Raw genomic sequence first — 26,388 nt, 5'->3', positions numbered from 1 at the left:
TGGAACTGGAGGTCCTGCCTTGCAGCATCGTGGCTGCAGGAGTGGTCAGGGGCCTCCAGGCCCAGACGGGTGCTGGGGCTCAGCCTCCACGGGCTGAGCAAAGAGAGCCGCACTGAGCCTGCCCGACTCCTGCTAGTTGCCCTGTTGGACTTGGTTCCCACACGGAGGGGCTGTGGTGCGTTCTTAACGCCTGGGAGCAAGCGTGTCTGGCGGGCCTGCCGGCACCTTCAAGGGAGCCCTGGCCCGGTAAGGACTCACAGGCAGTGCGGTGGTCAGGAAGGCTTCCCCGAGGAGGTGGCTTCAGCGCTGAGGCCCCGAGCGGAGGGGCGCGCGAGGGAGGGATCTGGACGCTGCCCTGTGACTCAGTTTCACAGTCGCTTCCCCGCGTAACGAGCGGCCCCGGAACGGGACGGCAGCAAGCGTGGCGGCGCGACCCCAGCTCCGGTCGCGGCTGTTCCTGCCTGCGGCGCGTCCGCAGGCAGGGCGCGCGCGTGTCCCGGCCGCGCGTGGCGGGGCGGGCGGCGGCAGCGTGCGCGCGGGGGCGGGCGGCTCTGGCTCGGTGACGCGGCGCCGAACGGAGCGGGCGGAGCGGGCGGGCCGGGGCGGAGCGGAGTCCTCCGCAGAGCAGCCCCTTCCGGCCGCGGCCGCCGACCCCGGCCCCCGGCCCCGCCTGGCTCTATGGACAGGAGCTCGCTGCTGCAGCTTATCCAGGAGCAGGTGCGTGGGGTGGGTGGGGGGCGCCGGCACCGCCCCCGCCGCAGCCCTCGGCCCAACGTTGGGGTGGGCCGAGGCGACGGAGCTCCCAGAGAGCCGCGGTCCAGCCCCCGCCTGGCGCCTAGCCTCTCAAGCCCCCTCCCCCACGACCTCGGCCCCCCTGCGTGAGACCCCAGGAGAGGGCCAGCCAGACCAGGGAGCCTGGGGAGGTACAGGAGGGAGGGAGATTGTGCTCAGACCTTGGTCCTATCCTTCCAGGAGGATGGGCAGGGCAGAAATGAGGCGGGGAGGCCCCTAAGAGCTGTAGGAGCTGAAGGCCTGGGACCCAGGCACTGGTGTCCTGGCGGCTCCGGGGACTCCGTGGGTACAGAGGTCTGGTCTCAGGGTGCTTGGAGCCTGCCTCTCCCAGCTGGCCTGACCCACCCTCAAGCCTTGGCCGGCGGCCCCCCCCCCACCCCAGCAGCTGGACCCTGAGAACACAGGTTTCATCGGTGCGGACACCTTCACTGGCCTGGTGCACAGCCATGAGCTGCCTCTGGACCCAGCCAAGCTGGACATGCTGGTGGCCTTGGCCCAGAGCAACGAGCGGGGCCAGGTCTGCTACCAGGAGCTGGTGGACCTGGTCAGTGCCATAACGGGCAAACAGCAAGGGTACGGGCCCAGGCCTTGACGGGCACAGTGCCCTGGCCAGAGTGGGGTGGGCGGGCAGCCCTCACTCCCTGCCCTTCCCGCCAGGGAGGGGTGTGCACTTGGGGCAGGGCCTCAGACTCTGCCAGAAGCTGGGTGGGGCCGAGGGGGCAGGGTGGCTGGGGTGGGCGGGCAGGGAGTACGGTGGCCCATGCTTAGGGCGCCCCCCCCCAGATCAGCAGTAAACGCTCAAGCAGCTTTAAGCGGGCCATCGCCAACGGACAGAGGGCCCTGCCCCGGGACGGGCTGCTGGATGAGCCAGGCCTGGGCGTCTACAAGCGGTTTGTGCGCTACGTCGCCTACGAGATCCTGCCCCGGGAGGTGGACCGCCACTGGTACTTCTACCGGCACCGCAGCTGCCCACCCCCCGTGTTTATGGCCTCGGTCACCCTTGCCCAGGTGTGCCCACCTGTCCACCACTCTGGGAACCGCCCCCGTGCCTGGCCTCGCCTGGCCCTAACCCCTCTGTCTCCCAGATCATCGTGTTCCTGTGCTACGGGGCCCGTCTCAACAAATGGGTGCTGCAGACCTACCACCCTGAGTACATGAAGAGCCCCCTCGTGTACCATCCCGGCCACCGTGCTCGAGCCTGGCGCTTCCTCACCTACATGTTCATGCACGTCGGGTGAGTCCGGGCCCGCCTCTGGCATCTCTCTGAGGGCGTCAGGAGGACTCAGGCCCTCGAGGCCGGGGCTGGTGGCCTGACCGCTGCCTTCACGTCTGTTTACGCCCACACGGCCAGCCTGGAGCAGCTGGGGTTCAACGCGCTCCTGCAGCTGATGATCGGGGTGCCCTTGGAGATGGTGCACGGTCTGCTCCGCATCAGCCTGCTCTACCTGGCCGGCGTGCTGGCAGGTGAGGCAGGCACGTGCCCCCTGGCCTGGTCACTGGTGAGCCTCACCCTCACTGCTCTCCCTTTGCTCACACAGGCTCCCTGACTGTCTCCATTACCGACATGCGGGCCCCTGTGGTGGGGGGCTCTGGTGGGGTCTACGCCTTGTGCTCGGCACACCTGGCCAACGTCGTCATGGTAATAGGGCAGACTGTGGGGCGGGCGTGGGGAGGGGCCCACGAGGCCTGTCTCACAGCCTCTGTCTCACGCTCCGTCAGAACTGGGCTGGGATGAGGTGTCCCTACAAGCTGCTGAGGATGGTGCTGGCCTTGGTGTGCAGTAAGTAGGGGGTCAGGGGGCTGGGGGGCCTCAGCCTAAGGCCAGGGTGCCTCCCACCTGCTGCCTCTCTCTGCAGTGAGCTCCGAGGTGGGCCGGGCCGTGTGGCTCCGCTTTTCCCCACCACTGCCTGCCTCAGGCCCACAGCCCAGCTTCATGGCACACCTGGCAGGTGCAGTGGTCGGGGTCAGCATGGGTCTGACCATCCTGCGCAGCTATGAGGAGCGGCTTCGGGACCAGTGCGGCTGGTGGGTGGTGCTGCTTGCCTACGGCACTTTCCTGCTCTTTGCCATCTTCTGGAACGTCTTCGCCTATGACCTGCTAGGCGCCCACATCCCCCCACCACCCTGATGGGCTCCTCAGGGCCACACAGGCCAGGGTGCGGGCGCGTGTGGGCCGGCCACCGGGCGAGCCCGCGTGTCCGTCCGCTGTGAATGTACATCTCAAGACTGCTTGTCCTCCGTGGGGGCCGGTGGGTCCTGTAGCCCGTGGTGTCCAGGCCAAGTCTTACATCGGCCCTGGCCACCCCCTCCCGGGCCTGGGGAGGTAGGACTGCCTGGCCAGGCAGTGGAGGTCCCCAAGTGTGGCCCTGGAGGAGACCCTGCCCCAGCCTCCCCACCACGATTTGCGGTCTGAGCCTTTTTGGAAAACGAATAAATATTTTACACAGCACCAGGTGGCTGCACCAGGGCTCTGAGGGCGGGCCTGGCCTCCTTCCCACTCGCTGAGCAGACCGTAAGGGCCTTTCCCTCCATGTGGACAGCTCGGGCTCCTCCCTCACTCTTCTGCACTCGTATGCTGTGTAGGGGGGGCAGGGGGGAGTGGGGTGGTCCTCACAGTCAGGTGAGAGTTCAGCAAGCGTTTATTGAGTTCCTGCAGCAGCCAGCCTCCTCCTTGGCCAGCTCACACCCAGAGAAACCTGTGGCCTGAGGTTACCGGGCACGTGCAGGCCCCGGGCCACACCCAAGTTCACTCAGCCTGAGTCCTGCTCTTCTCGGCTGGCACGGTGTCATCAGGTGGCCGGGCTGGGGCCAAGGTCTGGGCACAGCTTCTGCCCCACAGCCCACGTCCGTGGTGCTGTCTGCACACGGTGAGGGGTCCACAGCCCTCAGGTACTATCTAGGGAGGGGCAGAGGCAGTTTGGGGCCCGGGGACGCTGGCCAGTCTATGCTGTACAGCCGTGCATTCGCCAGCCTGACCAGGGCCTTGGATGCCCTCCCTGCCTTCCGACGGGCCCCTCCCCTCTGCTGAGGGCTGCGGCGTGGTTCTGCACCCGGCTCAGGTGCAACACTTAGGGCTTGTGGGCGTACTGCAGCGCTGGCTGGTCCGGCACCGCGGCCACTGCGGCCTTCGGACGTGAAGGCTGCCGCCTCTGGAGCTCCCGCAGCCAGGAAGGTTATGGGCAGTGAAGGGGCAGCCGTCATGCCCCGCCAGCGTCTGGACGACCTCGGCGTAGGGCTGCCGTTCCTAGGGATCCCCAAGTGTCATGGACGTGGCCCTGGGCTCACTTTACAGACAGGGTCACTAACACGCCCGGTCTCGCGACCCCGCCGGGGCGCCCAGCTCTTCCGACCAACCCGAGGCAGTCGCGAGGCCCACAATTCCGTGACGGCTGCCCGCACGTCGGCCTGGAGGCGGAGGGCGCCGGCCGAGCGCTGCACCACCAGCTCGGGCAGCGGCCGAGATCGGGGCAGATCGGGTTGGGGGTCACGGGTGGTGGACCTTACCCGGGGGGCCCGCCCCCACGCCGCGAGGCCCCGCCCCACACGTGGGAAGCCCTCACCACCCGCTTGCACGCCGGCAGCCGCTCCAGTTCGTCCCGTGTCACGTGCTTCTCCGCTCGGCCCTCGGTGGCCGCGGACACCCCTCTCTCGACACCTGGGGAAGGGCGGTGACGGAGACTCGGGCATCGGGGGTGGTCCGCCCTACCATCGGCCCAGGGCCTCGAGCCGCTCTGGCGGTCCCCGCGCGCCCGCAGCACCGCGCAGTGGAGCGCCGGGACCACGGCCCGGCGGCTGGAGGCCTCAGGCCCCACTGCCCGCGGACAGCCGCCATGTTCACGCGCGGGGCGGGGCCTCGGCGGGGCGGGGCTGACACCAGCCCCGGTTACTCTTGACGCTTCCGTAGCCTTCCGAAGTCGCGGGTCGCTTTGCCTCGAGCGCATGCTCCAGTCGGCCCCACCCCCGCAGCCCGTCGGACGCACACGCGTCCCCGCCCACCGCGGCCGGAAGTTCCGGTGGCGGATCGCTGGACCGGGCCCGAGCGGATCGCGGGCTCGGGCTGCGGGCTCGGGCTGCGGGCGCTGGGTGGGCCAGACGCGGAGCCTGGGAGCTGAGCCCAGGCTGTGCCGCGCGGCGCCATGAAGGGCAAGGAGGAGAAGGAAGGCGGCGCGCGGCTGGGCGCCGGCGGCGGAAGCCCCGAAAAAAGCCCGAGCGCGCAAGAGCTCAAGGAGCAGGGCAACCGGCTCTTCGTGGGCCGCAAGTACCCGGAGGCGGCGGCCTGCTACGGCCGCGCCATCGTGAGTGCACCCGCGCCGGGGAGGGGATCTGCGACCGGGCCAGGGGAGGGGGCGGGGCGCCGACTTCGGGCCCCGGGCCTTCGGAGGGTCCTGGCTCGTACGCGCGGATGTTTGGGCCCTGAGAGTTTAGCGATGCTCTTATTCCAAAGGTGTCAAGGCCGCTGCTCTCCAGCCAGTGCTGCTTGCTGGAGAAGTATGGCGAGTGGGGCTTCAGGGGTGCTTGAGGTTCCCGGGCAGCGGACGAGGGATCCCTGTTCCTTGAGAACTCCAGGCCCAAAGCTGGGGATCTCCACAGGGCTCGGAAATTTATCTCGGCAACATTTCGTGGGAGGCAAGAAGGTGGGCTCAGGCAGGCCTTGGGACCGGGAGCGCACCGTCCACTAATCTTTAGCACGCAGGAGCTTTGAAAGTCAGAAATTTCTGATGTCTTGATTCTCGCCGTGGGTTCCAAACTGGGATAGGGTTTAGGACAGAGGGGGGCGCGCAGAGCTCACTTCCTCACGCTGGCTGGCCCGGCCTTGGTCCCCAGACCCGGAATCCTCTGGTGGCAGTGTACTACACCAACCGGGCATTGTGCTACCTGAAGATGCAGCAGCACGAGCAGGCCCTAGCAGACTGTCGGCGGGCCTTGGAGCTGGACGGGCAGTCTGTGAAGGCACACTTCTTCCTGGGACAATGCCAGCTGGAGATGGAGAGCTACGATGAGGCCATTGCCAACCTGCAGCGAGGTGGGCCTACTGCTTATTAGGTTGTAGGGGTGCCTGGGACCAGGTGGATCGTCTGGCCAGGTGACCTGAAGCCCCTCTCCCCCCAGCCTACAACCTCGCCAAGGAGCAGCGGCTCAACTTTGGGGATGACATCCCTAGTGCCCTGCGCATCGCCAAGAAGAAGCGCTGGAACAGCATTGAGGAGCGGCGCATCCACCAGGAGAACGAGCTGCACTCCTACCTCACCCGGCTTATCGTGGCCGAGCGGGAGAGGTGAGCTGTGCAAGTGGCAGGCTCCGCGCGCCCCCCACCCCCCCCCCAAGTCAGCACTCTCGGGCTGATCCGGAGCCAAGAACACGAGTGTTTATTGAAGGCCGACACGGGCGAGCGGGAGATGGAGGGAAATGAAACCTGAACAAGGTGTGGGTGGAGCGTGGCCTCTCCTGGCCAGACCCATTTCTGACTAGCTCCTGGCTGACCCCCAGGGAGCTGGAAGAATGCCAGAGGAACCACGAGGGTGATGAGGACGACAGCCACGTTCGGGCCCAGCAGGCCTGCATCGAGGCCAAGCACGTGAGGGTGCCCCAGCCCGTGTGTGGGTGTGCGCCAGACCGCGTGCCTGTGGTGGGAGGGGGCCTGTGTCTGGGGAAGGGGGATGGGGCGTCTGGCCCACGCGTAGCTGCTTGCTTCTTCGCAGGACAAGTACTTAGCAGACATGGATGAGCTTTTCTCCCAGGTGGATGAGAAAAGAAAGGTAAGCCCGGGTAGGTCCTCTGGCGCTGGGGAGCAGGCATCGGAGCGGCGTCCCCTTCCTGGCGCCTGACCGGACGGTCTGTGCTGTAGAAGCGAGACATCCCCGACTACCTGTGTGGCAAGATCAGCTTTGAGCTCATGCGGGAGCCGTGCATCACACCCAGTGGCATCACCTACGACCGCAAGGACATCGAGGAGCACCTGCAGGTGAGGGCCCACAGGTGTTGGGAGCAGGACCCATAAGCACTGAGCGCTTTCTGACCCTGTTGTCACTGCACACTGCAGCGTGTGGGTCACTTTGACCCTGTCACCCGGAGCCCCCTGACCCAGGAACAGCTCATCCCGAACCTGGCCATGAAAGAGGTCATTGATGCGTTCATCTCTGAGAACGGCTGGGTGGAGGACTACTGAGGCCGGGCGAGCGCAAGGGCAGCCCGCCGTGCCTAGTATCCTGGCCCAGGAGGGCCTTGGGGCAGTAGCTCCCAGTCCCTGTACATAGTTTGTGTCCCTAGATCCCTGCCCCAGTGTCCCCACCCCCACCCTCATCAGTTTTGCTGCTGGACCATGAACCCCACCTCCACCTGTCTGGGCCAGAAACAGCAGGTGAGGGTGGGCTGCCGCCACCACTGTCCTGTAATAAAATCTGTGAGCACTAATAGGGGTGTGTGCTGGTGTGTGCGGGGCTCACCAGCCGCCCGCTCTGGCTAGCTGAGGAAGGTGGAGATGAAAACACTGGTGTCCAGGTTTAGTGTGGCGTGCCACCATCGGTCAGGGAAATACAGCACCTGGTGGGGGACGGACGCGGGGCACAGAAATGAGTTAGTGGCAGCCGGTCCAGCCCGGAGGCCCCTTCCTGTTGTCACCTACTGACCTCGCCAGCCTGGACGGTGCACTCCAGGGGTCTCTCAGATGGTGCCAGGGCTGGGTACACGTCCTGAAGCCAGGCCAGTGTGGTCTTATTGGGGTGGAACTCCGGTGTCTTCTCGGGGGGGTACAGGAACCAGCGCTGGGGGCGGGAGCAGCAAGGTCACTCTGTGTTGCAGTCAGCGAGCCCCAAGCCTCAGCCCCCGTCCTGTGCTGACCTTGCGGCCGTAGACCACCTCTGAGAAGCCGGGCCCATGCCAGTGGAAAGGCACCCCAGAACCAGCTCCTGTGGAGTTACCGGCAGTCGCTAACCAAACCCAGCCTGTAGTCTCCCCACCCCCTCCCTCTCTCCCATGCCCTCTGCTCCTGCAAGGTACCCACCTGCAACTCCAAAGCTGTAAGCAGCTGTGGTACCCAACAGGCTGAATGGGGGTGGGGAATAGTGCTGGAAAAGTGATGCCCATTCGCTGAAATTATTGTCCCCAAAGAAATACAAAGTGTCTGCCAGCAAAGAACACAGGACACGCAGGAACTTTGGCACCCGAGTACTTCCAATGCCCCCATTCCCTCCCACCCCACCCCAGGGCCGACCAAAGCCCACTCACCGTTGCCCAAGGAGGTAGGATCCTGGGGGTGTAACAGGTGCTCCACATACTCCTGGAAGGGCAGGTCCACTGCGGGAAAGGGGCTGGTCAGGACTGGCTGGGACCGCCTGCAAGATGCTGGCAGGCAGGGTGGGGCAGCTCACCTTTCCGGTAGGAGTAGGTGTTGGCAGTGCTCAGCCGTACCACGCTGTCCCCAAACGAGGCCAGCAGCTTTTCACGGGAGCACAGGGCCCGGAACCTCTAAGGGGGTGGGGAGAAGACTCAAGGGCTGGGCCCAGCAAGGGCGGAAAGTGGCCAGGAGGGGCGCCAGCACTCACCGAGTTGTCTGTGAGCCTCTGGAGGATGACGGGTCTGGAGAAGGCGTAGCTAGAAGGGGCAAGAGCCACGGCCAAGTCTGACCCGCGCCAGCCCCCACGCGTTAGTTCAAATAGATCTTGGGAGGAAGGGAGGACGGGCGGGCCAGAAAGGGCGCGACATCGGCGCTCCGGGGGGGTAGGGGGGGACGTACTGCTGCACGAACTCGGAGTAGCTAAGGTCGGCCCGACGCTCCACGGCACAGCGCTCCTCCTCCGCCACCGCCGCCGCCGCCGCCCCAGGCCCGCGTCGCTGCCTGCGGGCACAGCCGGTCAGCCCCCCCCCCGCCCCACCGCGTGCCCCGGGCCCCACCGCGCGCCCGGACCCCGCCGCTCACCACCCTCCGTCGCCCGCGTCCGCGGCCACCGGCCGGGCCGGAGCCGCCAGCATCCAGAGCGCGAGCAGTAACTGCAGCCGCGCCCCCGACGCCATTAGCCCGCCGCCGCGAGGCATGCCGGGAACTCCGTCGTCGCGGCAACGGCCCGGAAGCGCCTTCCTCTGGCCCGCCCCGGAAGGAAGGGTATTTTCGAAGGCGGAGCGAAGGCCACCCGACCCGGGCTAGGGCCACGCCCCACCCCCGCCAGTTCCCATGGCGACGAGGCCATCTACCCACCCCGGTCGCCCAGCGCAGAAAAACCGGGCCGTCGGCGGCGCGATGGGGTGACAGGCAGCCTCAGACCGCGGCTCCCGCGTCCTTTATTTGGTTCGCACGCCCAGCCCCACCCACCCCGGGCCCAGCGCAGATGGGTCACGAGTACTCGCACAAGTGGCCGCAGCCCGCAGGGCAGTGGGAGCTGCCCTCCAGCCACTTCATGATGTGCTGCAGATGGCCGCCGTGACTGCAGCCCTGGCACCACACGAACAGACCCTTGACCACGTGGTGGCAGACAGCACACATGCTGGCGCAGCGGTGGCACCGGTCACAGACCCAGCCACGGCTGCTCATGGGCCGCTTGCAGTGGCTGCAGTTGACGTGCAGGGTGGTGGAGGCCTGGTTGAGGCAGCTGACGGCGCGGCTGGTGCTGAGCTTGACCACCTGGTTGGACACGTTCCAGAGGCAGAAGCGCTGCAGCAGGTCGATGTAGGACGTGTACCAGTGCTCCTGGCGGTGCGGAGAGGGGAGGGAGGCAAGAGGCCGGGAGGTGGGCGCGCTGTGGGCTTCACCCTGAGCGCACCGGGTGCAGGTGAAGGCAGACGTGCGGGGGGTCAGGTCTGGGGGTGGCAGGGAGGCCCTCCCGGAGACCCGGTCACCCACCTGGGTCTGCTCGTCGATGTCCTTGCGCACGCGTTCACCCAGCACAATGAGCACGGACACGGCCATCTGCACGTCGCCCTGCTCGGCGTAGAAGCGCAGCATGTCGCACACCAGGGCGCTGAAGAAGTCAGGCGGCAGGCGGCTGTCGTAGAGGGCGTGTGATACCGAGATGAGCGAGAAGGAGGAGTCCATGGGAGCCGAGGAAGCCGCATCAGCCTCGCTGCCGCTCACGTGGGGCGAGTCGGCCTTGTCCTGCAGGTGCTCGGGGCCAGGTGGAGTGTCCACGATCTCGTGGCGTAGCGGGAAGGCCTCCTGGGGCAGCACATATTCGGGCTCCTCCGCTGCAAGGCAGGGGCAGGGAAGGCAGGGTCTGAGCCTCCGGCCCTGCCTCCCAACCCCACTCTCCCGGCCCCCACTCACGGTGTGCGTGTTCCGGGTCCAGCAGGTACAGCTCGTCCTCCTCGCCCTCCACGTCGCCCAGCAGGTAGTCTGCGGGCACATCGCTGCCCTCTGTCTCTTCGTTATCTGCCCACAAGGGAGGGTGGGCGTTCCAGAGGCGGCTGGTTCTGGGATGCCCTGGCCCCACTCCCATCAACCCCCTGCCCGCCCCTCAGCCTACCCTCATTGGTGATGAGTGTGGCTGAGGAGTCAAGCAGCACCGTGTCGCTCCGTGTGTCACCCTTGCTACGGTCCAGCCTGGTCTCACTGCCCAACCCCGGGGCCATATCCTTCAGATTGAAACTGGGGACAGGGAGGGCTGATGGGTAGATGGGTTCCAACGGTCCCACCCTCTGTGGAGAGCCACCCCCAGGCGTCTACCTGTTCATAAGTGGCAAGCCGCAAGAGCTGCCCTTGCCCACGCTGTGGTTGAGGCTGGTGGCAGGCGCCAGGCCAGGGCTACAGTAGATGATCCGTAGCATGGTCCAGGTCTGTGCCACCTAGGAGCAGCCACCAGGTACTTACAAGGAGCCTGGGTCCCTGGTGCCCCAGGCAGCACCCGCCCCCCCACGCCCAGATGGAATCACAACCTCTCACTGTTCAGCTGCCCCAGGGACCTAGCACCCTGGCCCACCCCAAGCGGGGGAAACTGAGGCCTATGCCAAAGGCAAAAATTCTAGCCTCCTTCCTACAGGGGAATAGACAAAAGCAGAAATTGAAGGCAGCCAACACGAAAATGAGCCTGCTGACCCAGGGAGACGAGAGTGGCTGCATGCACCTCTGCAGAGCGGGGACAGCTTGGGAAATCCAAAAGCAAAAACGAGCCACAAGAGGGCACTTGAACCCCATAACACCCGAGACCTGCACCCAGAGGATGGCAGTGGCCTCGGGCTCACGGCAGGGCACTGGGCACCCTGTTACCAGGGTGACGGCTGGTGGTGGGAGCAGCCAGAGCTGAGTGCTAAATCCCCGAAAGGGTTTGGATGTAACAGTCGGAGGAACCCCCAAGGTCATGGCCCCTGGGAGTCCATGGCCTCTGGGGCCACCCCGCCTACCTGGTTGCGGCCAAGCTCCCGAGCCACTTTGGCATTGTGGTCACAGAGCTCAGCCAGAGGCCGACCAGCAAGGGCATAACGCTCGGCCGTGTCCACAAACCAGCTCATGCTGCCACTGCCAGGCTCTATCTCGAAGACGCTCAGAGCACTGGACGCGAGGCCCACAAAAGGCTCGGCAGGGTCCAGCTTGCGCTTGAAGAAGATGGGGTGGCGCCGATCGCCAGCGTAGGGCTTGCGCCCAGACTCAGCGGCCACTAGGCTCTCCTTGGCAGCAAAGGCCAGGTCCCCAAAGAGGCCATAGCAGAGGCCTTCGGGGTTGGCGCGCTCAACAGGCTGGCTGGCATCACGGAACAGGTGTTGGCACAGCGTGCTGTCCTTAGAGCCGGAGAGCAGGAAAGAGGGGTCGTGTGGATGGCGCCAGGCGATGCCTGTTGTGACGTCGCGGTGCTCCTCAAACATGGCAGCCGGGACGAAAGGCCGGCGCACGTCCCACACGTAGATGTTATGGTCCACCATCATGGAGCAGGTGGCCAGGTGGTGGCGGCACTCGGGTCGCCACTTGACTCGAGCCACCGAGGCGATGGTTTGCACGCAGTGCACCTCCTTGGCGCGGTGCGTGGTCATGTCCCAGACCTTCACCATCTTGTCACGCCCACCTGTGGCCAGCCAGCCCCTGCAATAGGTCCGTGAAACCCTCAGCATCCTCTCCAGGGGTGGGAGGGCTCCCCGCTCTCTGCCTCACAGGTTCTGAGGCAGCCCTTCCATGAGCCCATCCATCCCACCCTACTGCCACCGCCCTCCCCTCCCCACCCCTCCCCACACCTGTCCTCAGGGTGCCAGTCGCAGCAGAAGACAGGTCCATTGTGGGCTGTGAACATCCTCTCACAGCGGTCAGGCCGCCGAATGTCCCAGAGCTGCACGTTGCCGTTCTCAAAGGTGGAGGCGAAGGTGAAATAGTCTCGGATGCTGAACTGGACGTCCCGCACACTCTCAGACTGGCCTGTCGACATCCATGGAGAGAGAAGGTGAGAGAGCCAGCCCACAGGAGGCTCCAGGAGAGAGGGCAGCCAGGTGTGGCGGCCTTGGAGTGACTGGACTGCAGTCACATGGCTGCCCATGACCCAGGCCGGGAAGCCTAGGAGGCGGAGTAAACACCCCTAAGCCTGCCTAGGGTGGGCGATGGTGGGCAGAGGCTTCACAGAGGAGCTCGGGTAGATCAGGTCAGGGAGCAGGATGCCAGGCATCATGTGGTTTCCGAAGCAGAAACACGACCTCGACTTTCCCTGGATCCTGCATCTGACGTGAGCCCTTGCACAAAGCTGCGGCCTGCCTTCCGGACTGGCCATAGGAGCACTGAGCGTTGTTGGGCTGTCTGCACTCCCCCGAGGGTGCCCCAGCTTCGGCCCCATCCCTTCACCTTGAGGTGGAGTGCCGGGTCAGCTCCGGGGACCGGAGACCTTAACGGTCCACATCCACCCCCTGGACCAGCACACCAAGAGCCTTCAAAGACTCCAGCTTTTTCACAGTGCAGGTAGTTCAGGTGCTTTAGGAGGCCCCCCAATTCTCTGAGGCGACCGAGGGCTCCGCCCTGTGCCGCACTTGGTCTCATCAGGGTGAATGGGCCAGCTGGCCTTGAGCCAGTGGCGGAGGAGCTGGGCCTGCTGGGAAAAGAACTTGGGGGGCAGGGGCAGGCAGCATACTCCGCCTCCTCTCATCCCTCAGCTGCGGACCTTGGAGGTCCCCGTGGCTTCCTTCATTCAGTGAAGCGGCCCGGGGCTCTGAGGCAGGAAAAGAGGAGGCAGCAAACCAAAGCGTCCGCTCAGCGGCCCAGGTTGGCCGCAGTCTGCTCAGGCTCTCCCTCATCCCACGCCCCCTGCTCCCATGCTGACCCTCAGCCACTCTGGCAGTGCTCTCGGGGAGCACACCTGAAGACTCTAGATGCACATGGTGCCCTTCTCCACCTGCCCGACCACCTCCAGGGCCTCACCAGAGAAGGTGCTGACAGAGTCCTTCCTGCGGAGGTCGAAGCACTTCATGAAGCCGTCCTGGGAGCCGCTGAGCAGCACGTGGGCTTCGGTGGGGTGGAAGCAGACTTTGTTCACCGTGCGCTTGTGTTCTGTGAACAGCTGGTCCTGCTTGTTGCGCGACGGCCGTCCCAGGTTCCACGTGACCACCACGCCGTTGGTGGCCGCCGTGGCCAGCAGGTTCTCATCCATCTGGTGCCAGACCACGTCGGCGCAGCTCAGGTTGAGCGAGGGCTTGCGGCCCACACGCAGGTTCAACTTCTCCACAAACTGCTCGTCCTCAATGGCGTAGATCTTGAAGATGCTGCGGCCCGCCACGACCACCTGGGCGGCGTCACGGCACACACTGATGGCATTGGCCGGCGCGTCCAGGTGGCAGTGCATGGTGCGGCCCGTCAGCGCGCTGCCACCCAGGGCCGTGGTCACTCGGGACATCTTCTCCATGGCTGCCCGGGGGGGTGGGGACACGAGGCCCGTCAAGTGGACTGGCCTGGTCAGCCAGGAGGGGCCTGTCAGTCCAGACCCGCCACCCTGGTTGGGTCCCCCCCAAGCTGCTTAGTCCTGGGCCGGTCAGTCTTGGGGAGCCAATCCAGGACCGTTCACCGCCCCTCAGGAGACACGTCTGACTTGTGGGGAGACCCTACCCGGTCAGTGCCAGCCCTGGTCCCCGCTCCATCCCCCAACTGTCAGACCCGGGTGGTTACTGGACCTTCGGTCAGTCAGTGCCTGCAAGGATGCGAAGTAGTCCCCACAGTCCGTCTCGGGGCCTCCAGGGAAGAGGCGGAAGGGCCAGAGGGGCGCGGCGGCCACCGACGGGACTTCAAGGGCCAAGCCGGGTAAAGAGCCTGAGGGGTCTGGCCGGACGGGAGGCAGGAGACCCCGGCGGCGCGGAGCACTGAGAGTGGCGCGCGCGGGGCCGGGGAGGCCGCGGGAACACCGCTGGAGGGATCGGAGAAGCCTCTCCCTCCGCCGGCACCGGAGCCATCGCCTAAAACTGCCGGGCGGGCCTGGCCGGAAGCGCCAGGCCGGAAGCAGCCCTTCTCTTTCCCGCCCACCTGCTCGCCGGAAGTGGTCCGTGCTTGTCAGCCCCTCAGCGGAACCGGGCACCTCACTGCAAGCGTTCCGGATGAGGGAGCCGAGTTGGTGCAGCCGGAAGGATGGTCCCGAACTGTGGGAGAGGCGCTGCCGTGCGTTCCCGCGGTTCCGCCTCAGCGGTTGGTCTTTTGATGCTGGTGCTCGCTCTCCGCCAGCAAGTCCAGCCATCCCTAAACGAGTCCCGAATCCCTGCAGTCGTCTCCACCTCCTTCCTCACTCTCCTCCCCTGGACCCACCTCGTTCCCCCCGATCTGAGCCCCGCACAGCCGCCAGGTACCACTCTTTGGTGTAAGTCCACAGGGCTCCCCACCGCTCTAGGAATAACCCCCAGACTCCCGGCCTCCGTCTCTCCTGGCGCACTTCCAGCAACGGCCGCTTACACCGCTTCTTCCAGCCCACCGAGCTCTTTCCTGTCCGGGCCACGCGATTGCTCTGCACTCTCCGCTCTGCAGAAAGCGTCTTCTCCACGCTCCAGGGCTCGGCATAAGTATCTCGTTGTCAAAGGCCTTCCCCGGCCCCCACATCTAACATGTGGCCTCTCCAGTCACTGTCACCTCCACAGTGCTTGTCAAAACGCATTCCTTCGTTTACTGGTCATGGCGTGTGGCACACGAGTGTGTATCAGGCAGGGATCATGCCTGTCTTGGTCTCCACAAACTCCGGTGCCTGACAGATCCTGCTGGTTCACACCACCCCCGGGCAATCGAATGACCCTCTCTGAGCCGTCCTTTCTTTCCTGGTTTTGAGTCCTGTTCGGTCCTTGCTGTACTGTATGATTATAGGACATCCCTGCCCCCCTCTTAACCTCAGTTACCCAATGCACGAAACAGGGCTCATTTTTGCCCTTCTGGAAGGATGGACTAGATTCTAGATATTTTGAGGTTAATCTTATACGTAATGACTTTGGTATCATTCTCTCCTCCCCAAAGCAATGAAAGCTTAGGGACCGTCTGTACTGGTCACTGCTGTGTTCCCAGTCTGCATAGTGGCACCAACCTCTGCGTGTTGAGAGAACAAGAAAGTGTGATGAGTTGAGCGGTGCACAAGAGTCCAGAGACTTGGGCCACCCTGGGCAGATACACCTTCCCCTGCCACGGTCGGATGACCTAAAAACAACTCAGACACGTGTTTTTACAACTTTTTTAATATATATTTTTATAAACAGGTCACGTGATAAAATAGCACAAGAAACACTTACCAAATATAAGGTTATATCTTCCGCATATACAGGAGAATGAGGTCGTTATGTACAATAAGAAAATGATTTTAGGGGTTGGTTGGTTTTGTTTTGTTTTCCTCTCTCCCCTTAATTTTTCCTCCTACAGTCGTTGGAAATATCACAGCTTCAGTTGCATTAATACTTTGGACAAATGGACAGCTGCCTCCTCCCCACTAGGGAGCCGTGGGGAGGAGGGGCTGAAGAAACTGGCTCCTGACCACCTCAGCCCCGGAGCTTCCTGTGGGCACTCCAGGACAGGGAAATCTTTGGGCTGTTGAACTGTTTCTCTGCTTCAACAGCATCTCTCTCTCTCTCGCTCGCTCTCGCTCTCTCTCTCTCGCTCTCTCTCGCTCACTCTCTGGCTCTCTGGAAACTGGTTACTTTCTTCCAACCAGACAGGGGGTGTCCCAAGATTGGGTGTGGGCACTGTATTTCCTGGGGCTCAAGGTTGGGATGGAAAGGGGTCCCAGCCCCCTCCTCAGCAATTGCCAAGATGTGCCAGCATCCCCAGGACTTCCGTATGTCTTGGGATTGGACAGAACATGGCGAGAGCCCATTTGGGCAGGCAGAGGTTTGGGAAGCTGGGGAGGGGGTGGGGGCAGCTAGAAAGGAGCCCTCCCTCCTCTGGATGCTGAGGGTGTGCTGGCCACCGTAAGATTGGAGTTGCTGGCTGGCACTGATCCTGAGCCTTGGCTGGGGCCCGCTTTTCCAGCTTCCACCTGACAGAGACCTGCCCAGGATAAAATGTGGCGCTGAGGAGGCTGGGCCTAGCTGGCTACAGGGACTGGTGTGGGGTCCACCCAGGGCTGTTTGCAAGGCCTGCAGGGCCTGAGGGTCGCTCCAGCTTGTGGTTTCTCAAGGTGGTGGTGTCCTGCCGGGGTTGAGGTAAGCTGCAGCCGGCTCGGTTAGTGTTGACTACACCAATATCATTGTCAGCCAGGGCTGTCCCTCCCTCAACCCAATTCCACCCCATTCTGGCCCAGGGACCCATAGACCTGCCAGTGGGGGATGGGGCGAGCAGGGGACTGCCTCATACAGTGGCCAGGAAAAGGGGAGGTCTCATGGGGTCAGGCTGGCATGAGGTGGGGCACGGGCGGGAGGGACTTGGGCTCCTTGGCGGGCCATGGCTTTGGCGGTGGCCTGTTTCCCCTCGCACCCCTCCGAGGGCCTCAGGCGCGGTGCAGTGGAAGATGCGGGAAGCCCTTGGGGCTCTTCTGGCCCCTGTGTCCTGGGGGACTCAGCTCCCCTCGATCCCTCCGGGCCCTGCCCGAGATGGGGGGACAGCGGGGAGACAGAGCGGGGTGTGGCGGGGAAGGTGGTAAGGGCGGCGGTCAGGAGAGCTTAAAGCGCCCCCTAGGACCGAGCCCCGGCCCCACCCCCCCACCCCCAGCGGGTGGACGAAAGATGGAGGCGGCTGTGGTGCGGTGGAGGGCGGGCGTGCAGTGCGGGCACGAGGGGCATGCACAGAGTCCCCGAGTGTGCGTGCGTGCGTGGGGCTGGGCCCGCCCGCCGCCCCTCCCCGCCCGGGCGGGGCCGGGAGGGGCGCGGGGGCCGGGCGGTCACTAGGTTCGCCCTGCCTCCCGCGCTGGGCCGCAGGCGCGAGGGCTCCCCTGAGGGCAGGGCCGGGAGAAGGCGTCCCGCCCCGGAGCGTGGCGGCTTCCTGCGCCGGGGGCGGGGAGGCCCGCGCTACTCGATGACGAGACAGCGGGGCAGGTGCTGCGAGAAGTACTTGAAGAGCTCGGGGGTGGCCCCGGGGCAGTTGGTCAGCTCTAGCTCCTCCAGCTCCTGCAGCTGCACCAGGCCCGACAGCCCCGTGGTGGTCAGCAGCGGGCAGCCTGCAGCGGGCGGGAGGCGAGGCGGCGGCTGAGTGCGGGGCGGGCGGAGCTCGCCCGGCGTCTCCCTCCGGACCGGGCCCTGGGACCCGGGGAGTCAGCCCCAGGTATGAATCGGCGCGAGGGACCCGGCAGGGCTAGGTGGGGGCGGGTGGGATCTCACCTGCCAGAGACAAGAGCCGCAAACTCCTCATGGCCAGGAGGTGCTTCAGCCCGAAGTCCTGCACCTGGGCGGGAGGGCAGGGCGGGTTAACGACCTCCGGTCGCGCCCTGGCGGGGAGGGGGGGCGGGCACTTCTAGGGTCAGGCCTTGGGCCTGGAGCTGTTGGAGGGGCAGGGGGGCAGGGCTCAAAAAGGGGGTTTCTCGGCCTCCCAAGGAGCCAGGAGGCAGCGGGGGAGTGGCGCTGAGGGTCCCAGGGAGTCCGGGCGCTCGGCCTATGTCGCGCGCTAGGTGTGGAGGGACCCAAACTTCCTCTGACCCTTCCGGGATCAGGGCAGCGGGCTGAGCGGCCGGGAAGGGCCGAGTCCCCCACCTCCGCTCCCCAGTCTTCGGAGGCGAGGAGGGCGGGTACCTGGCAGCACCATCGCAGGTAGAGGCTGCGGAGGGACGACATGGTGGACAAGTAGCTGAGGCCAGTATCCGTGATGCGTACACACCTGTGGGTGCAACAGAGGGGCGCTGCCCACCTTGAAACACCCCGCCCCTCAGCTCCGCCCCTTCCTGCTTTTCCCGGCGGGTCCAGGCCTGAAGCTCCCCTCCGGCGGCACAGATGAGAGCGCTTCCCTTTCCACAGACTCTCCCCAGCCAGGTCCCCCCCAACCCCCACCCTGGCTGCTTGGTGGCACCACCCGTTCCCGGGGGGGGGGGGGGCGGTTCAGCCCCACCCTTGTTACAGGGCCACTCTGGATCCCGGGTTTGTGAGCGCCCGTCCTCAACCCACTCCCCATCACGCGGCAGCGCCACTCCGCTACAGGTCGCTCCACTGGTCTAGGCTCCCCGCTCAGAAGGCCCCGCCCCGCCCCCCGCACCCCCCCCCCCCCGCACCCCACTGCCCGGGAGTGGGGGTCGCGCGCACCTGTCCAGCACCAGCTCCTCCAGGCGGTGCAGGTCGCAGGCCACGTACTCGAGCGCCATGTCGGTGATGCGCGGGCACCACGAAAGGTCAAGGCTGCGCAGCTTGCGCAGGTTTTCGGCCACGAGCTCGACGCCGTCGTCGGTGACCTTGGAGCAGCCGGAGAGGCTGAGCGCGGTGAGGTTGGGCAGGCTGTGCACCACGTTGACCACGCCGTGGTTGGTGATCTCCCAGCAGGAGAGCAGACGCAGCGTGTGCGTGCTGTGGCCCTGGCGTGCTGTGAAGTAGGCCAGCGCCGTGTCCGTCACGTGGTAGGCCTGCAAGCTCAGCTCGGCCAGGTTGGGCAGCAGCTGCGAGATGGCCGCAATGGCGTCGTCGGCCACGTTGATGCAGTCGCTCACGCTCAGCGAGGTGATCCGGGCGCTCAGGCTGGACCACAGCCCCGCCTCGGTGAAGTCGTTGCAGCCTGACAGCTCCAGGCGCACGACCCCCTGCATCTGCTCCAGCATCACCTGCGGGCAGCAGGGCGTGGTGAGGATGGGGGGGGGGGGGGGGGGGCGGGGCGGAAGGAGCCCGATGAGGGGCAGAAAGCAGTGTTCTCGAGTGTAGACGGGTGTAAAACAGGACAAGTGCACTTCGCAGTGTGTTTCTCACATCACCACCACATTCTAAGAGAAGAGGCAGAGCACGGGGGGACCTGGGAGCTCAGGGCCTCTCCAGAGCAGGGGCTGGAGAGCACTTGGTGCTAAGGATTTGATGGTTAGAGTCCTGGCCCTGGGGAAGGGGCAGCTTGCACAGCTGCTCCTCTGGCCTGAGCACCTGCTCCCTTGCAGCATCCCTCCCCCCCCACCCAAGGCTGGCCTCACAGGCATGTAGGGCTCTGAGCTCAGAGGGGGCTCCCACTTGACTGATTGCTTTGATGTTGCTGTCTTGAAATTCTTAACCATCTTTGAACAAGGGACTTGAATTTTCATTTTGGATTGGGTCCCCCCAATTATGTAACCAGTCCTGCTTCCCCTCCCCCAGAGACATGATCCACAGAGCACCAGCACCACCCTCAGCTCCTTTGCTCCTTGTATGCCTGGGGTTTCCTCCGGGGGCACCCTCCCTCCCCCCACCCCCAGCTCATTTGCTGCTGCTTGGCCCTGCCCACCCCACCCCTGTCCCTTCCAGGCCACCGGTGGGGCGCACCTCCAGGCCGGCATCGGTGATGGTGGAGCGCTTGAGGCTCATGGCCTTGACGCCCTTCTTAGAGAGGGAGTAGTTGTCGATGAACTCACAGATGTCCAGGTCGGAGACACCAACCAGGCAGAAGCCCTCAAAACCACGCGCAGCGAAGCCCTGCAGGTTCACAAACTCCTTCTCGCCACCAGGCAACACGTTGTACAGCTCCTTGGCGTGCAGCACAGGTGTGAGGCCCGCCCAGAACTTGGGCTGGTAGAGCACACGCCGCCAGGCCTTGCACACCTGGGCCAGCACGCACTTCTCACAGGCCGAGAAGTACCAGAAGAGGCCATTGAGGATCTTTTCATCTGTGGCCAGTGGTGGCCGCTCCACTGGGGGCCCAGGAACTGGGACTGAGGCTGGTCCACCAAGGGGGAGCCCTGCCGGGGGGCACAGGCCCCCAGCTAGGGCAGCCCGTGGCAGTGGGGCAGCCAGGCTGGGCGGTGGGAGGGTGGGTGGGGGTGGTGGCTGGCAGGGCCGGTTCTTGGCAGCTGGTGTGCCCTTGGTGATACTGGCTGCACCCAGGCCGTTGGGCTGGCCCGGCAGCTTTACCAGGCCATTTCGAGGCAAGCATGGAGGCTTGGGGTCGCCGTCCACACCCGGGCTCGACATCTTCCTCGCTCGATCTGCAGACAAGGTCCAGGATGGGGTAATGAGTCTCCTGCCGCAGGAGGGCTGGGCTCCTTCCCATCCCAGGGCATCTCCTCCCCTGGCACTCCCAGAACCACCCAACAGAAAGGATCTGAATCCAAGTCCCTCATTCCCCGACTGTGAGATCAGGGCTGTTCATGACTATGACACTCCCTGAGCACCTACTATGCGCACTGAGCTCAACCAGTACTCACATCTTTTTGACAGCTAGGTACTATGGTTCTCGTTTTAGAGACGAGAGAAGAGAGGCAGCGACAGACAGACACTTGCCTGTGACTGCTCCCTTCACCTTTACTACCCTGATGCCCAACATCAGTGTCTGCCAGGCCTACCTCTACCCGGGTAGGAACTGGGAAACTGAGGGAGCTGGTGTGGGGTGGCCTCTGCATCTCCACTGTGGGGTTCCGGCATGCCTCTGAGGAGTGGTTCCAGGACCCTGTCTGAGACTCACACACCAGCCCCTGAAAATGTCAGTGCCTACTGGAGGTTCTGTGGTTCATAATCTACCCAAAAGAAAGGGCGAGGTTTACTCTGATGCCAGCACAATGATCCCTGGACACATACTGTCCTGTAATCCTCCATCTAACCCATTGAGGATCGTACTATGATGATCGTGCCCATTGTTACAGATGAGGAAAATAAAGCAGCATGAACTGTTTGCCCAAGGTCACAGTAAGTGGTGGAGTCGAGGCTTGGACTAGAGCTGGCTGTGGAAGCATATTTGTAGAGAGTTCCTCATAGGGTGGGACTGAAGCCACCCCCCCAATGCGCCCCCCCCCCAACCAGGGCTCTGAGGTTGTGAGTGGGTGGCAGATGGCTTTGAGCACAGATAGCCCTGGAGAGGGGGGCAGGGGGACCCTCACAGTACCACCATCTGCTCCACATTCCAGATCTTCTCTCGCCTAGCCCCACTCTAGACATCCCACGGAAAGGCAGTGCACCCAGTGGTTCAGCCATACAAGCTCTGGGGTCACACACCCTGGCTCTGTGGCCTCAGTGAGGCACTTTTCTCTGAGACTCACTTTCCTTACTTTTGAGCCTGAGAAAGGATGATACACCCCCACAGGACAACATGTGAAAAGGGCTAAGCATAGTGTATGGCCCACAGTCAGCATTTGGAAAGTGGTGAGGAAGTTGCTTCTAGACCCCATGGCCAGCCTGAGGGGAAGGGGTAAGGAGCCATTAGGAGGGAGGGAAGTGAGCCACCCTGCCCTGCTCTACCCAGCACCATGCCTCCACTGGCTTCCAAGCCCTGGACAGGACAACCCTTGCTGGCCTTCCACATCTGTGGAGGGGTTGCTGACCTGGGCTGGGACCAGGGGTCTATGGGAACACATGGCCTCATGGCTACCAACTCGGCTTTGGGTTGAAAGGCCTTCCTGCTCTGACAGCCATGAGCCCCCAGCCTGGCAGTCCACATCAGGCCCACCCTCCCCTGGGAAGGCTCCCCAACCTTGGCTGTCCCTTTACTGAAGCTCATGACCAGATAGTAGCAGCCTCACACTGGATAAAACACGACATTCATAACAACGTCCGCTGAATGTCCACTAGCTTCATGTCGGCCCCGTGTGTGTTGGGGCGGGGGGCGGGGGGAGCAGCCTGACACGAGGGCTGCCCCAGATCTCTTAAACCAGTATGTGATGAGGAGACCGTTGTGGATCAGAAGTGCCTCATGGAGGGACAGGGTGAAGCCCACGACTGGCCGCCCACTCCTGGGACCAGAGGAGAGGCTGTCCTGTCGTCCTGTCGACTCCCTCCTGTGGGCTGTGCTGTGTTCAGAGAGGCAGCCCCAGCCTGAATACCTTCTGTGTCCCCGGTGCCGGGCGCCAGGATCTCAGGGCTCAGGGCGCGCCGCCCACCCGGCCTCCGCCGCTTCTGCAGACCAGGCGCGGCTGGCTCGGCCCCGGAGCGCAGCACCATGGACAGCGCCCCTCCAGCCGCTGTGCGCGTGCTCGGAGGCCAGGCCCCGGCGGGCTCCACCGCGGACAGCGGCTGGTGGGGGTGGGGAGGGGGGCCGGCCCCGGCAAACCCAGCTCAGCAGGCGACGGGGCGGGGCGAGAAGCCGCCCGCTCCGCCAAGATCCGGAGGAGGCGGCGGAGGTGGCACCAGGGGAGAAATAACTCAAGAGCAGTGCCGATTTAGGTTAAAGATGCTCCCAGCCACGGGTGTGCACGTGGAGTGCCTGAGTTGGTGGTGGGGGGCAGGGTGCACGTGGATGCCCCGGGCATCTGCAGGGCTCTTCCCTCCCCCCCGCCCCCATCCACCCCACTGGAGCTCACATTTGCACGCGCCCACAGTCCCATCCCCTCTTCAGGCCTCAGGGTGGAGCTGGTGAAAACAGCCAGCGGGTGAAGAGAGCCCACGGGAGGGAGGGGCCAGGTCGAGGATGGCCTCCTCCTGGGGGTGGGGGTGGGGGTGGGGGTGTCCGAGGCCTGGCTGCCCCTTATCTCACACTCACATCCCTGGCCAGAAGGCACTGCCCTGCCTGCCAGTGGGTCAGCCCTTCTGCCGTGCCTTCGCCTGGAGCTGCCTCTCGGCGGAAGCAGCTCTGAGCTCCTGACCTTGTCCATGGTCCTGCTGGGCTCCACCTGCACACTCCAGCCTCACTGACCCAGCCTGACAATCCTTGCTCTGTGGCTCAAAACTGGAAACAGCCACACCTTGGCCCAGGGGTCAGGGCTTTAGGAGAGAACCGAGCTTGCTGTCAGAGATGAGTCTTCCTGTCAGTTAGGCAGGGGGTCTCTTGCAGGGGGCTGGGACAAGTGGCCCTCTGCCTGGTCCCACCCACCCAGCCAGATGGGCTGCGAGACCCCAACCTCTTTGGTACTTGTTCCTGTCCCTACTGCATGCACTGGGGCTCAGAGGACCTGCCCGGAGTTTCTAGTCAGGATGGGGAAGGGGCAGTGGCCAGTCTTACGTGGTCTGCCTCCTCCTTTAGCACTAAGCACTAGGAGCTAACGCTAGGAAAAGAGGCGTTTTAAAAAGATGGCCAAACTTGCACTATTCTCAGCCTCAGCCCCTGGTGTCTTGTGCCTCCGTGTGGAGCGGAATTCTGGAGGAGGTCCTCCTGGGATAGGCTGCGGGGGCTCCAGGTTCCTGGGAGGACTCCAGAACTTGGTGGCTCCCAGGCCGACAGTCTCCAGATGCCCACGCTGAGGCTCTGAAAGGAATTGCTTCTTTTGCGGCCAAGTCACTGGGCCCTGAGACCTAGCAAGTCCACCTTACAGCCTCGCCTCTGGTTCCTCCCCAGCCATGGCCCTACAGTCCAGCCAGAACCCCTGTTCTGTATTCCTCATCCCCTCCCAGGGCACATGGTGGGCCCCCTGCTTGCTCAGTTGGCCTCCCTACTTCTTAATCCTGCCAGCTCCTCACCCTCCATTCTTCAGTGTGAGCGCCACCCCGGTCTCCCCCTGCGGGACTCCCCAGCCCTGCAAAAAAGCATCTCCAGGGTCTCAGTCATTACTGTCCATCCATCTGTCTCTTCCCTTGGCTGGGGACTTCTTGAAGACAGGCAGCACCATGACTGAGTGGCCTCTGAGTGCTGGCTGAATGAATGAATGAATGAGTGAATGAATAATGGCAGTCAGCAGGGTCATGCAGAAAGGGATATGGCTGCCAGATGCCCAGGAGGCTTGATGGAAGACAGGCCAGATGAAGAAGAGGGCAGTGGATGGTAGGGGAGCTGCTTGTAGCTCAGTTTGTTAATGCTGGTTGTAGCAGAGGCCACTGTCCACAGTGAGGGCAGCCACTGGGTTGGGTTGGTGCCAGAGTCTCTGAGAAGGCGCCCAAGACCCTGGGGCTTAGGGTGGGCCTTGCAATTATTCAGGCCCATGGGAAGAGGATGGCTCACATCTCTTTTTTGGCTGGGTCCCCACTATGGGAGCTGCAGGGTTAAGGAGGCTGCCTGCCCATCCCTCATAATCTGGCCAGATCCAGGGAGAGGGGACAGGAGCCACCAGAAGGGAGGGAGGAGCTGGTCCTGCCCTGCTCTTCCCAGTGCCACTCCTCTATTGCTGGTCTGAGCCCTTCACACACTGCCTGACCAGGCGTGGGGAAAGTGGGGCTCGGAGACTGAATTTTCAAAAGGTGCACAAAGCTGGGATTTGACCCCAGTTTGTCTGACCTCCAAAGACCAAGCTAGGCATTGAGGTCCAGATGGTGACCCTGGGCCCCCAGCTGGTCTGCCGCTGGCCAGGTGCACTTCCTGAGGCCTCTTCCTCTGCCCTGTTCTGCTTCTCCTGTCCCCTGTGTCCTCCCAGCCTGGGACCTTAGGCTAGTGGTCTCCCCCAGCATTATCTCTGTCATGCCCCTGCTCTCTCACCAGAGGTTGCAAGCTGCAGGACTCTCTTCTTTTGGACTGCTCGTGCCTAGGAAACCCTCCACTCCTCATGGCCCCCAACTCCGAGATCTCTTCCTTCATCCCCGATACTCTGACACAGCCCACCGTGAATGCTGGAGGGGTCTGGCCCTGATAGGACCTGCACTGACCAATTCTCCCGGCCCACTGAGGCCCATGGAGCTGGGCAGGGCGTGGGTAGCCCGAAAAATTCACATCGGGTCGATCTGCAGTGACATCCCCAGGGACTGGGGTGACAACCAGCTTGGGATTGGGGACACAGTGCGGGCTGACAAACTCCATGACAAGCCCCGTGACTCAGGCACATTCACATCCCTGTCACTTTGCACATGTGCCAGGCAGCACTCCCTTCCCGCCCCCAGCCCAGAGATGCTTCTGGGGCGCAGGCTGCCCCACCCGTGCCCCGGGGGCTCCAGGAAGTGAGCACATGGCTTCAAAAGAGACCCAATGGGTGCTTCATCAGACCCAGTCCTGCGGTCAAGCTCAAGACAGCTTGGCCATGTGGGACTGGGCACCTTGGGGAATGGGCTTGGGCTCCACGCCTCATCTTGGCTCTTTTGCTCTGGAGGATGAGCCCCCCAGTGCCTAGACTGGGGGCATCTAGTGTCTGCCTCTTTGGGTGGCTGTCTCAAACCCTCCCCCTCTTCCCCACCAAGTGAAGTGATGGGGTCCAAGCCCACCCTCTGTGACTGGTCTGGCTGCGGCTCCAACCTGCCAGTGGTGGGGAAGGTTCTGAACCACCCACTTACCCCACAGAGCCTTCCTTCACTGCCACCTCCACTCTTCCCCTCTGAGGCATGGCAGCGAGCACCCACGTGTGACAAGAAGGGGCTACGGGCAGCCGAGCAGGGCCCTACCTTGGGGTGAGATGTCTCCCTGGCTCTCAGCAGCGCAGGCTTCCTGGGCCCGGGCCAGCGGTCTCGAGGGCCCCAGGTGCCCCTACCTCAGGGCTAATTGTGTCCTTCTTCCATTGGGAGAGGGGACTCACCGAAGTGCCCTGGAAGTGGGTGTGAACTGGAGGGTAGAGCCTGTCCAGAGAGCCTGCCCAGCATCAGGGGTACTTATAGGCCTGGCCCAAGTGAGAGGTGGCTGAGGAAGAGGGGAGCCAAGTAGCGGAGACGGCGGGCCCTTGGGGCCTGAACAATCTGCCCTGCACTGCCCACGTTTACGACCGGGGTTTGGATCTCCCTTGTCCCCATAGCTCCTGGTCCAGACCTGTGGCCACCTCCTGCCAGGCCAGCAAGTCTCCATCAAGCCTTTGCCCTCTCAGGGACCCAGCCCAGGCCTCCGCTCAGAGGCGTTGGCTGAAGGAAGGGGCCTGGGAGGTGGCGGGTACCGGGAAGGGACTGACCGAGTGGGCAGGTGAAGCGGCATCCGCCATCTGTTGTCTCTTTGGAGGGAAGGCTTCCTGTGCAGAGGCCGGGAGGGGCTGGAGGAGTGGCCACTGGGCCGTGGGCTCCCTGAGGCTCCAACAGCTAGGCCTGCTTTCCTTCTGGGGTGATGGGTGGGGGACTCTCTCCCCTGAAATCCCGGGAGGCCAGACCCCTACCCTAGCAAGTCTCAGAGTGCCCGGTTTCCCTTCTGAGGCCGTCCAGCCTTGGCCAAGGCTCGACCCCTCCTCCAGGACCAGGCACGTGGCCAGCCTCCTCCTTTCCCCTCATCCTCCTGCTGTGGTGGCAGCTCCACACAGGCCCAGGTGTCCAGGGCAGACTGGGCCCCCGCCATGCATCCACATGGCTCCTGGAGTGGAACTGTGTCTAACACCTGTCTCATAGGCCCAGGGGCTCGTGGTGCTG

At 64.0% G+C, this 26,388-nt stretch overlaps 5 protein-coding genes across 14 annotated transcripts; 2 read left to right on the top strand and 3 right to left on the bottom strand.

The window, feature by feature from the left end:
• Positions 1 to 552: 552 nt before the first annotated feature.
• Positions 553 to 3,241, top strand: RHBDL1 (rhomboid like 1). Of its 7 annotated transcripts, none has more exons than XM_042921458.1 (8): positions 553 to 717; positions 1,178 to 1,336; positions 1,576 to 1,800; positions 1,878 to 2,026; positions 2,144 to 2,256; positions 2,331 to 2,431; positions 2,512 to 2,572; positions 2,649 to 3,241. In XM_042921458.1, the coding sequence occupies exons 1-8, from the start codon at positions 679 to 681 to the stop codon at positions 2,918 to 2,920; spliced, it is 1,119 nt and encodes a 372-aa protein (XP_042777392.1). In that variant the 5' UTR covers positions 553 to 678; the 3' UTR covers positions 2,921 to 3,241. The 7 variants fall into 7 exon arrangements, with proteins under 7 accessions (XP_042777392.1, XP_042777394.1, XP_042777391.1 ...); XM_042921460.1 differs by having other exon boundaries at positions 1,175 to 1,336; positions 2,742 to 3,241; XM_042921457.1 differs by having other exon boundaries at positions 1,175 to 1,336.
• Positions 3,242 to 4,802: 1,561 nt separating this feature from the next.
• STUB1 (STIP1 homology and U-box containing protein 1) lies at positions 4,803 to 7,203 on the top strand. Its single transcript, XM_042921464.1, has 7 exons — positions 4,803 to 5,087; positions 5,617 to 5,815; positions 5,902 to 6,067; positions 6,280 to 6,367; positions 6,492 to 6,548; positions 6,638 to 6,754; positions 6,833 to 7,203. Exons 1-7 carry the CDS (start codon positions 4,929 to 4,931, stop codon positions 6,956 to 6,958), a joined length of 912 nt encoding a protein of 303 aa, XP_042777398.1. The 5' UTR covers positions 4,803 to 4,928; the 3' UTR covers positions 6,959 to 7,203.
• On the bottom strand, positions 6,136 to 8,914 carry JMJD8 (jumonji domain containing 8). 4 transcript variants are annotated; one of them, XM_042921465.1, is made up of 10 exons: positions 8,708 to 8,914; positions 8,525 to 8,626; positions 8,334 to 8,382; positions 8,160 to 8,256; positions 8,017 to 8,085; positions 7,793 to 7,912; positions 7,630 to 7,718; positions 7,419 to 7,553; positions 7,236 to 7,332; positions 6,136 to 6,658 (listed from the first exon to the last, which is right to left on the bottom strand). In XM_042921465.1, exons 1-9 carry the CDS (start codon positions 8,821 to 8,823, stop codon positions 7,252 to 7,254), a joined length of 858 nt encoding a protein of 285 aa, XP_042777399.1. In that variant the 5' UTR covers positions 8,824 to 8,914; the 3' UTR covers positions 6,136 to 6,658; positions 7,236 to 7,251. The 4 variants fall into 4 exon arrangements, 3 of the variants coding, with proteins under 3 accessions (XP_042777399.1, XP_042777400.1, XP_042777401.1); XM_042921466.1 differs by having other exon boundaries at positions 7,630 to 7,697; XR_006197647.1 differs by lacking the exon at positions 8,160 to 8,256 and having other exon boundaries at positions 7,630 to 7,697.
• A 116-nt stretch (positions 8,915 to 9,030) lies between these two features.
• WDR24 (WD repeat domain 24) lies at positions 9,031 to 14,148 on the bottom strand. The gene is made up of 8 exons (XM_042921456.1): positions 13,106 to 14,148; positions 11,941 to 12,118; positions 11,119 to 11,791; positions 10,445 to 10,563; positions 10,245 to 10,366; positions 10,046 to 10,150; positions 9,626 to 9,966; positions 9,031 to 9,472 (listed from the first exon to the last, which is right to left on the bottom strand). Exons 1-8 carry the CDS (start codon positions 13,584 to 13,586, stop codon positions 9,119 to 9,121), a joined length of 2,373 nt encoding a protein of 790 aa, XP_042777390.1. The 5' UTR covers positions 13,587 to 14,148; the 3' UTR covers positions 9,031 to 9,118.
• A 2,965-nt stretch (positions 14,149 to 17,113) lies between these two features.
• On the bottom strand, positions 17,114 to 20,318 carry FBXL16 (F-box and leucine rich repeat protein 16). The gene is made up of 5 exons (XM_042922438.1): positions 19,552 to 20,318; positions 18,364 to 18,872; positions 17,860 to 17,944; positions 17,452 to 17,515; positions 17,114 to 17,291 (listed from the first exon to the last, which is right to left on the bottom strand). Exons 1-5 carry the CDS (start codon positions 20,194 to 20,196, stop codon positions 17,143 to 17,145), a joined length of 1,452 nt encoding a protein of 483 aa, XP_042778372.1. The 5' UTR covers positions 20,197 to 20,318; the 3' UTR covers positions 17,114 to 17,142.
• Positions 20,319 to 26,388: the final 6,070 nt, after the last annotated feature.

This window comes from Panthera leo, chromosome E3 (assembly GCF_018350215.1).
Source record: "Panthera leo isolate Ple1 chromosome E3, P.leo_Ple1_pat1.1, whole genome shotgun sequence".
Lineage (NCBI taxonomy): Eukaryota > Metazoa > Chordata > Mammalia > Carnivora > Felidae > Panthera > Panthera leo.
This window is presented reverse-complemented; position numbering and strand designations above follow the sequence as displayed.

Excerpts from the sequence above, each read along its gene's own strand:
- WDR24 (XM_042921456.1), bottom strand. The coding sequence starts at position 13,586 with ATGGAGAAGATGTCCCGAGTGACCACGGCCCTGGGTGGCAGCGCGCTG. Across the intron at positions 11,792-11,940 it reads GACTGGCACCCTGAGGACAG|GGGCTGGCTGGCCACAGGTG; the intron begins GTGTGGGGAGGG and ends GACCTATTGCAG. Across the intron at positions 10,367-10,444 it reads GGCTTGCCACTTATGAACAG|TTTCAATCTGAAGGATATGG; the intron begins GTAGACGCCTGG and ends CCCTGTCCCCAG.
- FBXL16 (XM_042922438.1), bottom strand. The coding sequence starts at position 20,196 with ATGTCGAGCCCGGGTGTGGACGGCGACCCCAAGCCTCCATGCTTGCCT. Across the intron at positions 18,873-19,551 it reads TCACCGATGCCGGCCTGGAG|GTGATGCTGGAGCAGATGCA; the intron begins GTGCGCCCCACC and ends TGCTGCCCGCAG. Across the intron at positions 17,516-17,859 it reads ACCTGCGATGGTGCTGCCAG|GTGCAGGACTTCGGGCTGAA; the intron begins GTACCCGCCCTC and ends CCTCCCGCCCAG.
- STUB1 (XM_042921464.1), top strand. The coding sequence starts at position 4,929 with ATGAAGGGCAAGGAGGAGAAGGAAGGCGGCGCGCGGCTGGGCGCCGGC. Across the intron at positions 5,816-5,901 it reads CATTGCCAACCTGCAGCGAG|CCTACAACCTCGCCAAGGAG; the intron begins GTGGGCCTACTG and ends CTCTCCCCCCAG. Across the intron at positions 6,755-6,832 it reads ACATCGAGGAGCACCTGCAG|CGTGTGGGTCACTTTGACCC; the intron begins GTGAGGGCCCAC and ends TGCACACTGCAG.
- RHBDL1 (XM_042921457.1), top strand. The coding sequence starts at position 679 with ATGGACAGGAGCTCGCTGCTGCAGCTTATCCAGGAGCAG. Across the intron at positions 1,337-1,575 it reads ACCAGGAGCTGGTGGACCTG|ATCAGCAGTAAACGCTCAAG; the intron begins GTCAGTGCCATA and ends GCCCCCCCCCAG. Across the intron at positions 2,573-2,648 it reads GGTGCTGGCCTTGGTGTGCA|TGAGCTCCGAGGTGGGCCGG; the intron begins GTAAGTAGGGGG and ends CTCTCTCTGCAG.
- JMJD8 (XM_042921465.1), bottom strand. The coding sequence starts at position 8,823 with ATGCCTCGCGGCGGCGGGCTAATGGCGTCGGGGGCGCGGCTGCAGTTA. Across the intron at positions 8,383-8,524 it reads TACTCCGAGTTCGTGCAGCA|CTACGCCTTCTCCAGACCCG; the intron begins GTACGTCCCCCC and ends TGCCCCTTCTAG. Across the intron at positions 7,333-7,418 it reads GCACCGTCCAGGCTGGCGAG|GTGCTGTATTTCCCTGACCG; the intron begins GTCAGTAGGTGA and ends GTCCCCCACCAG.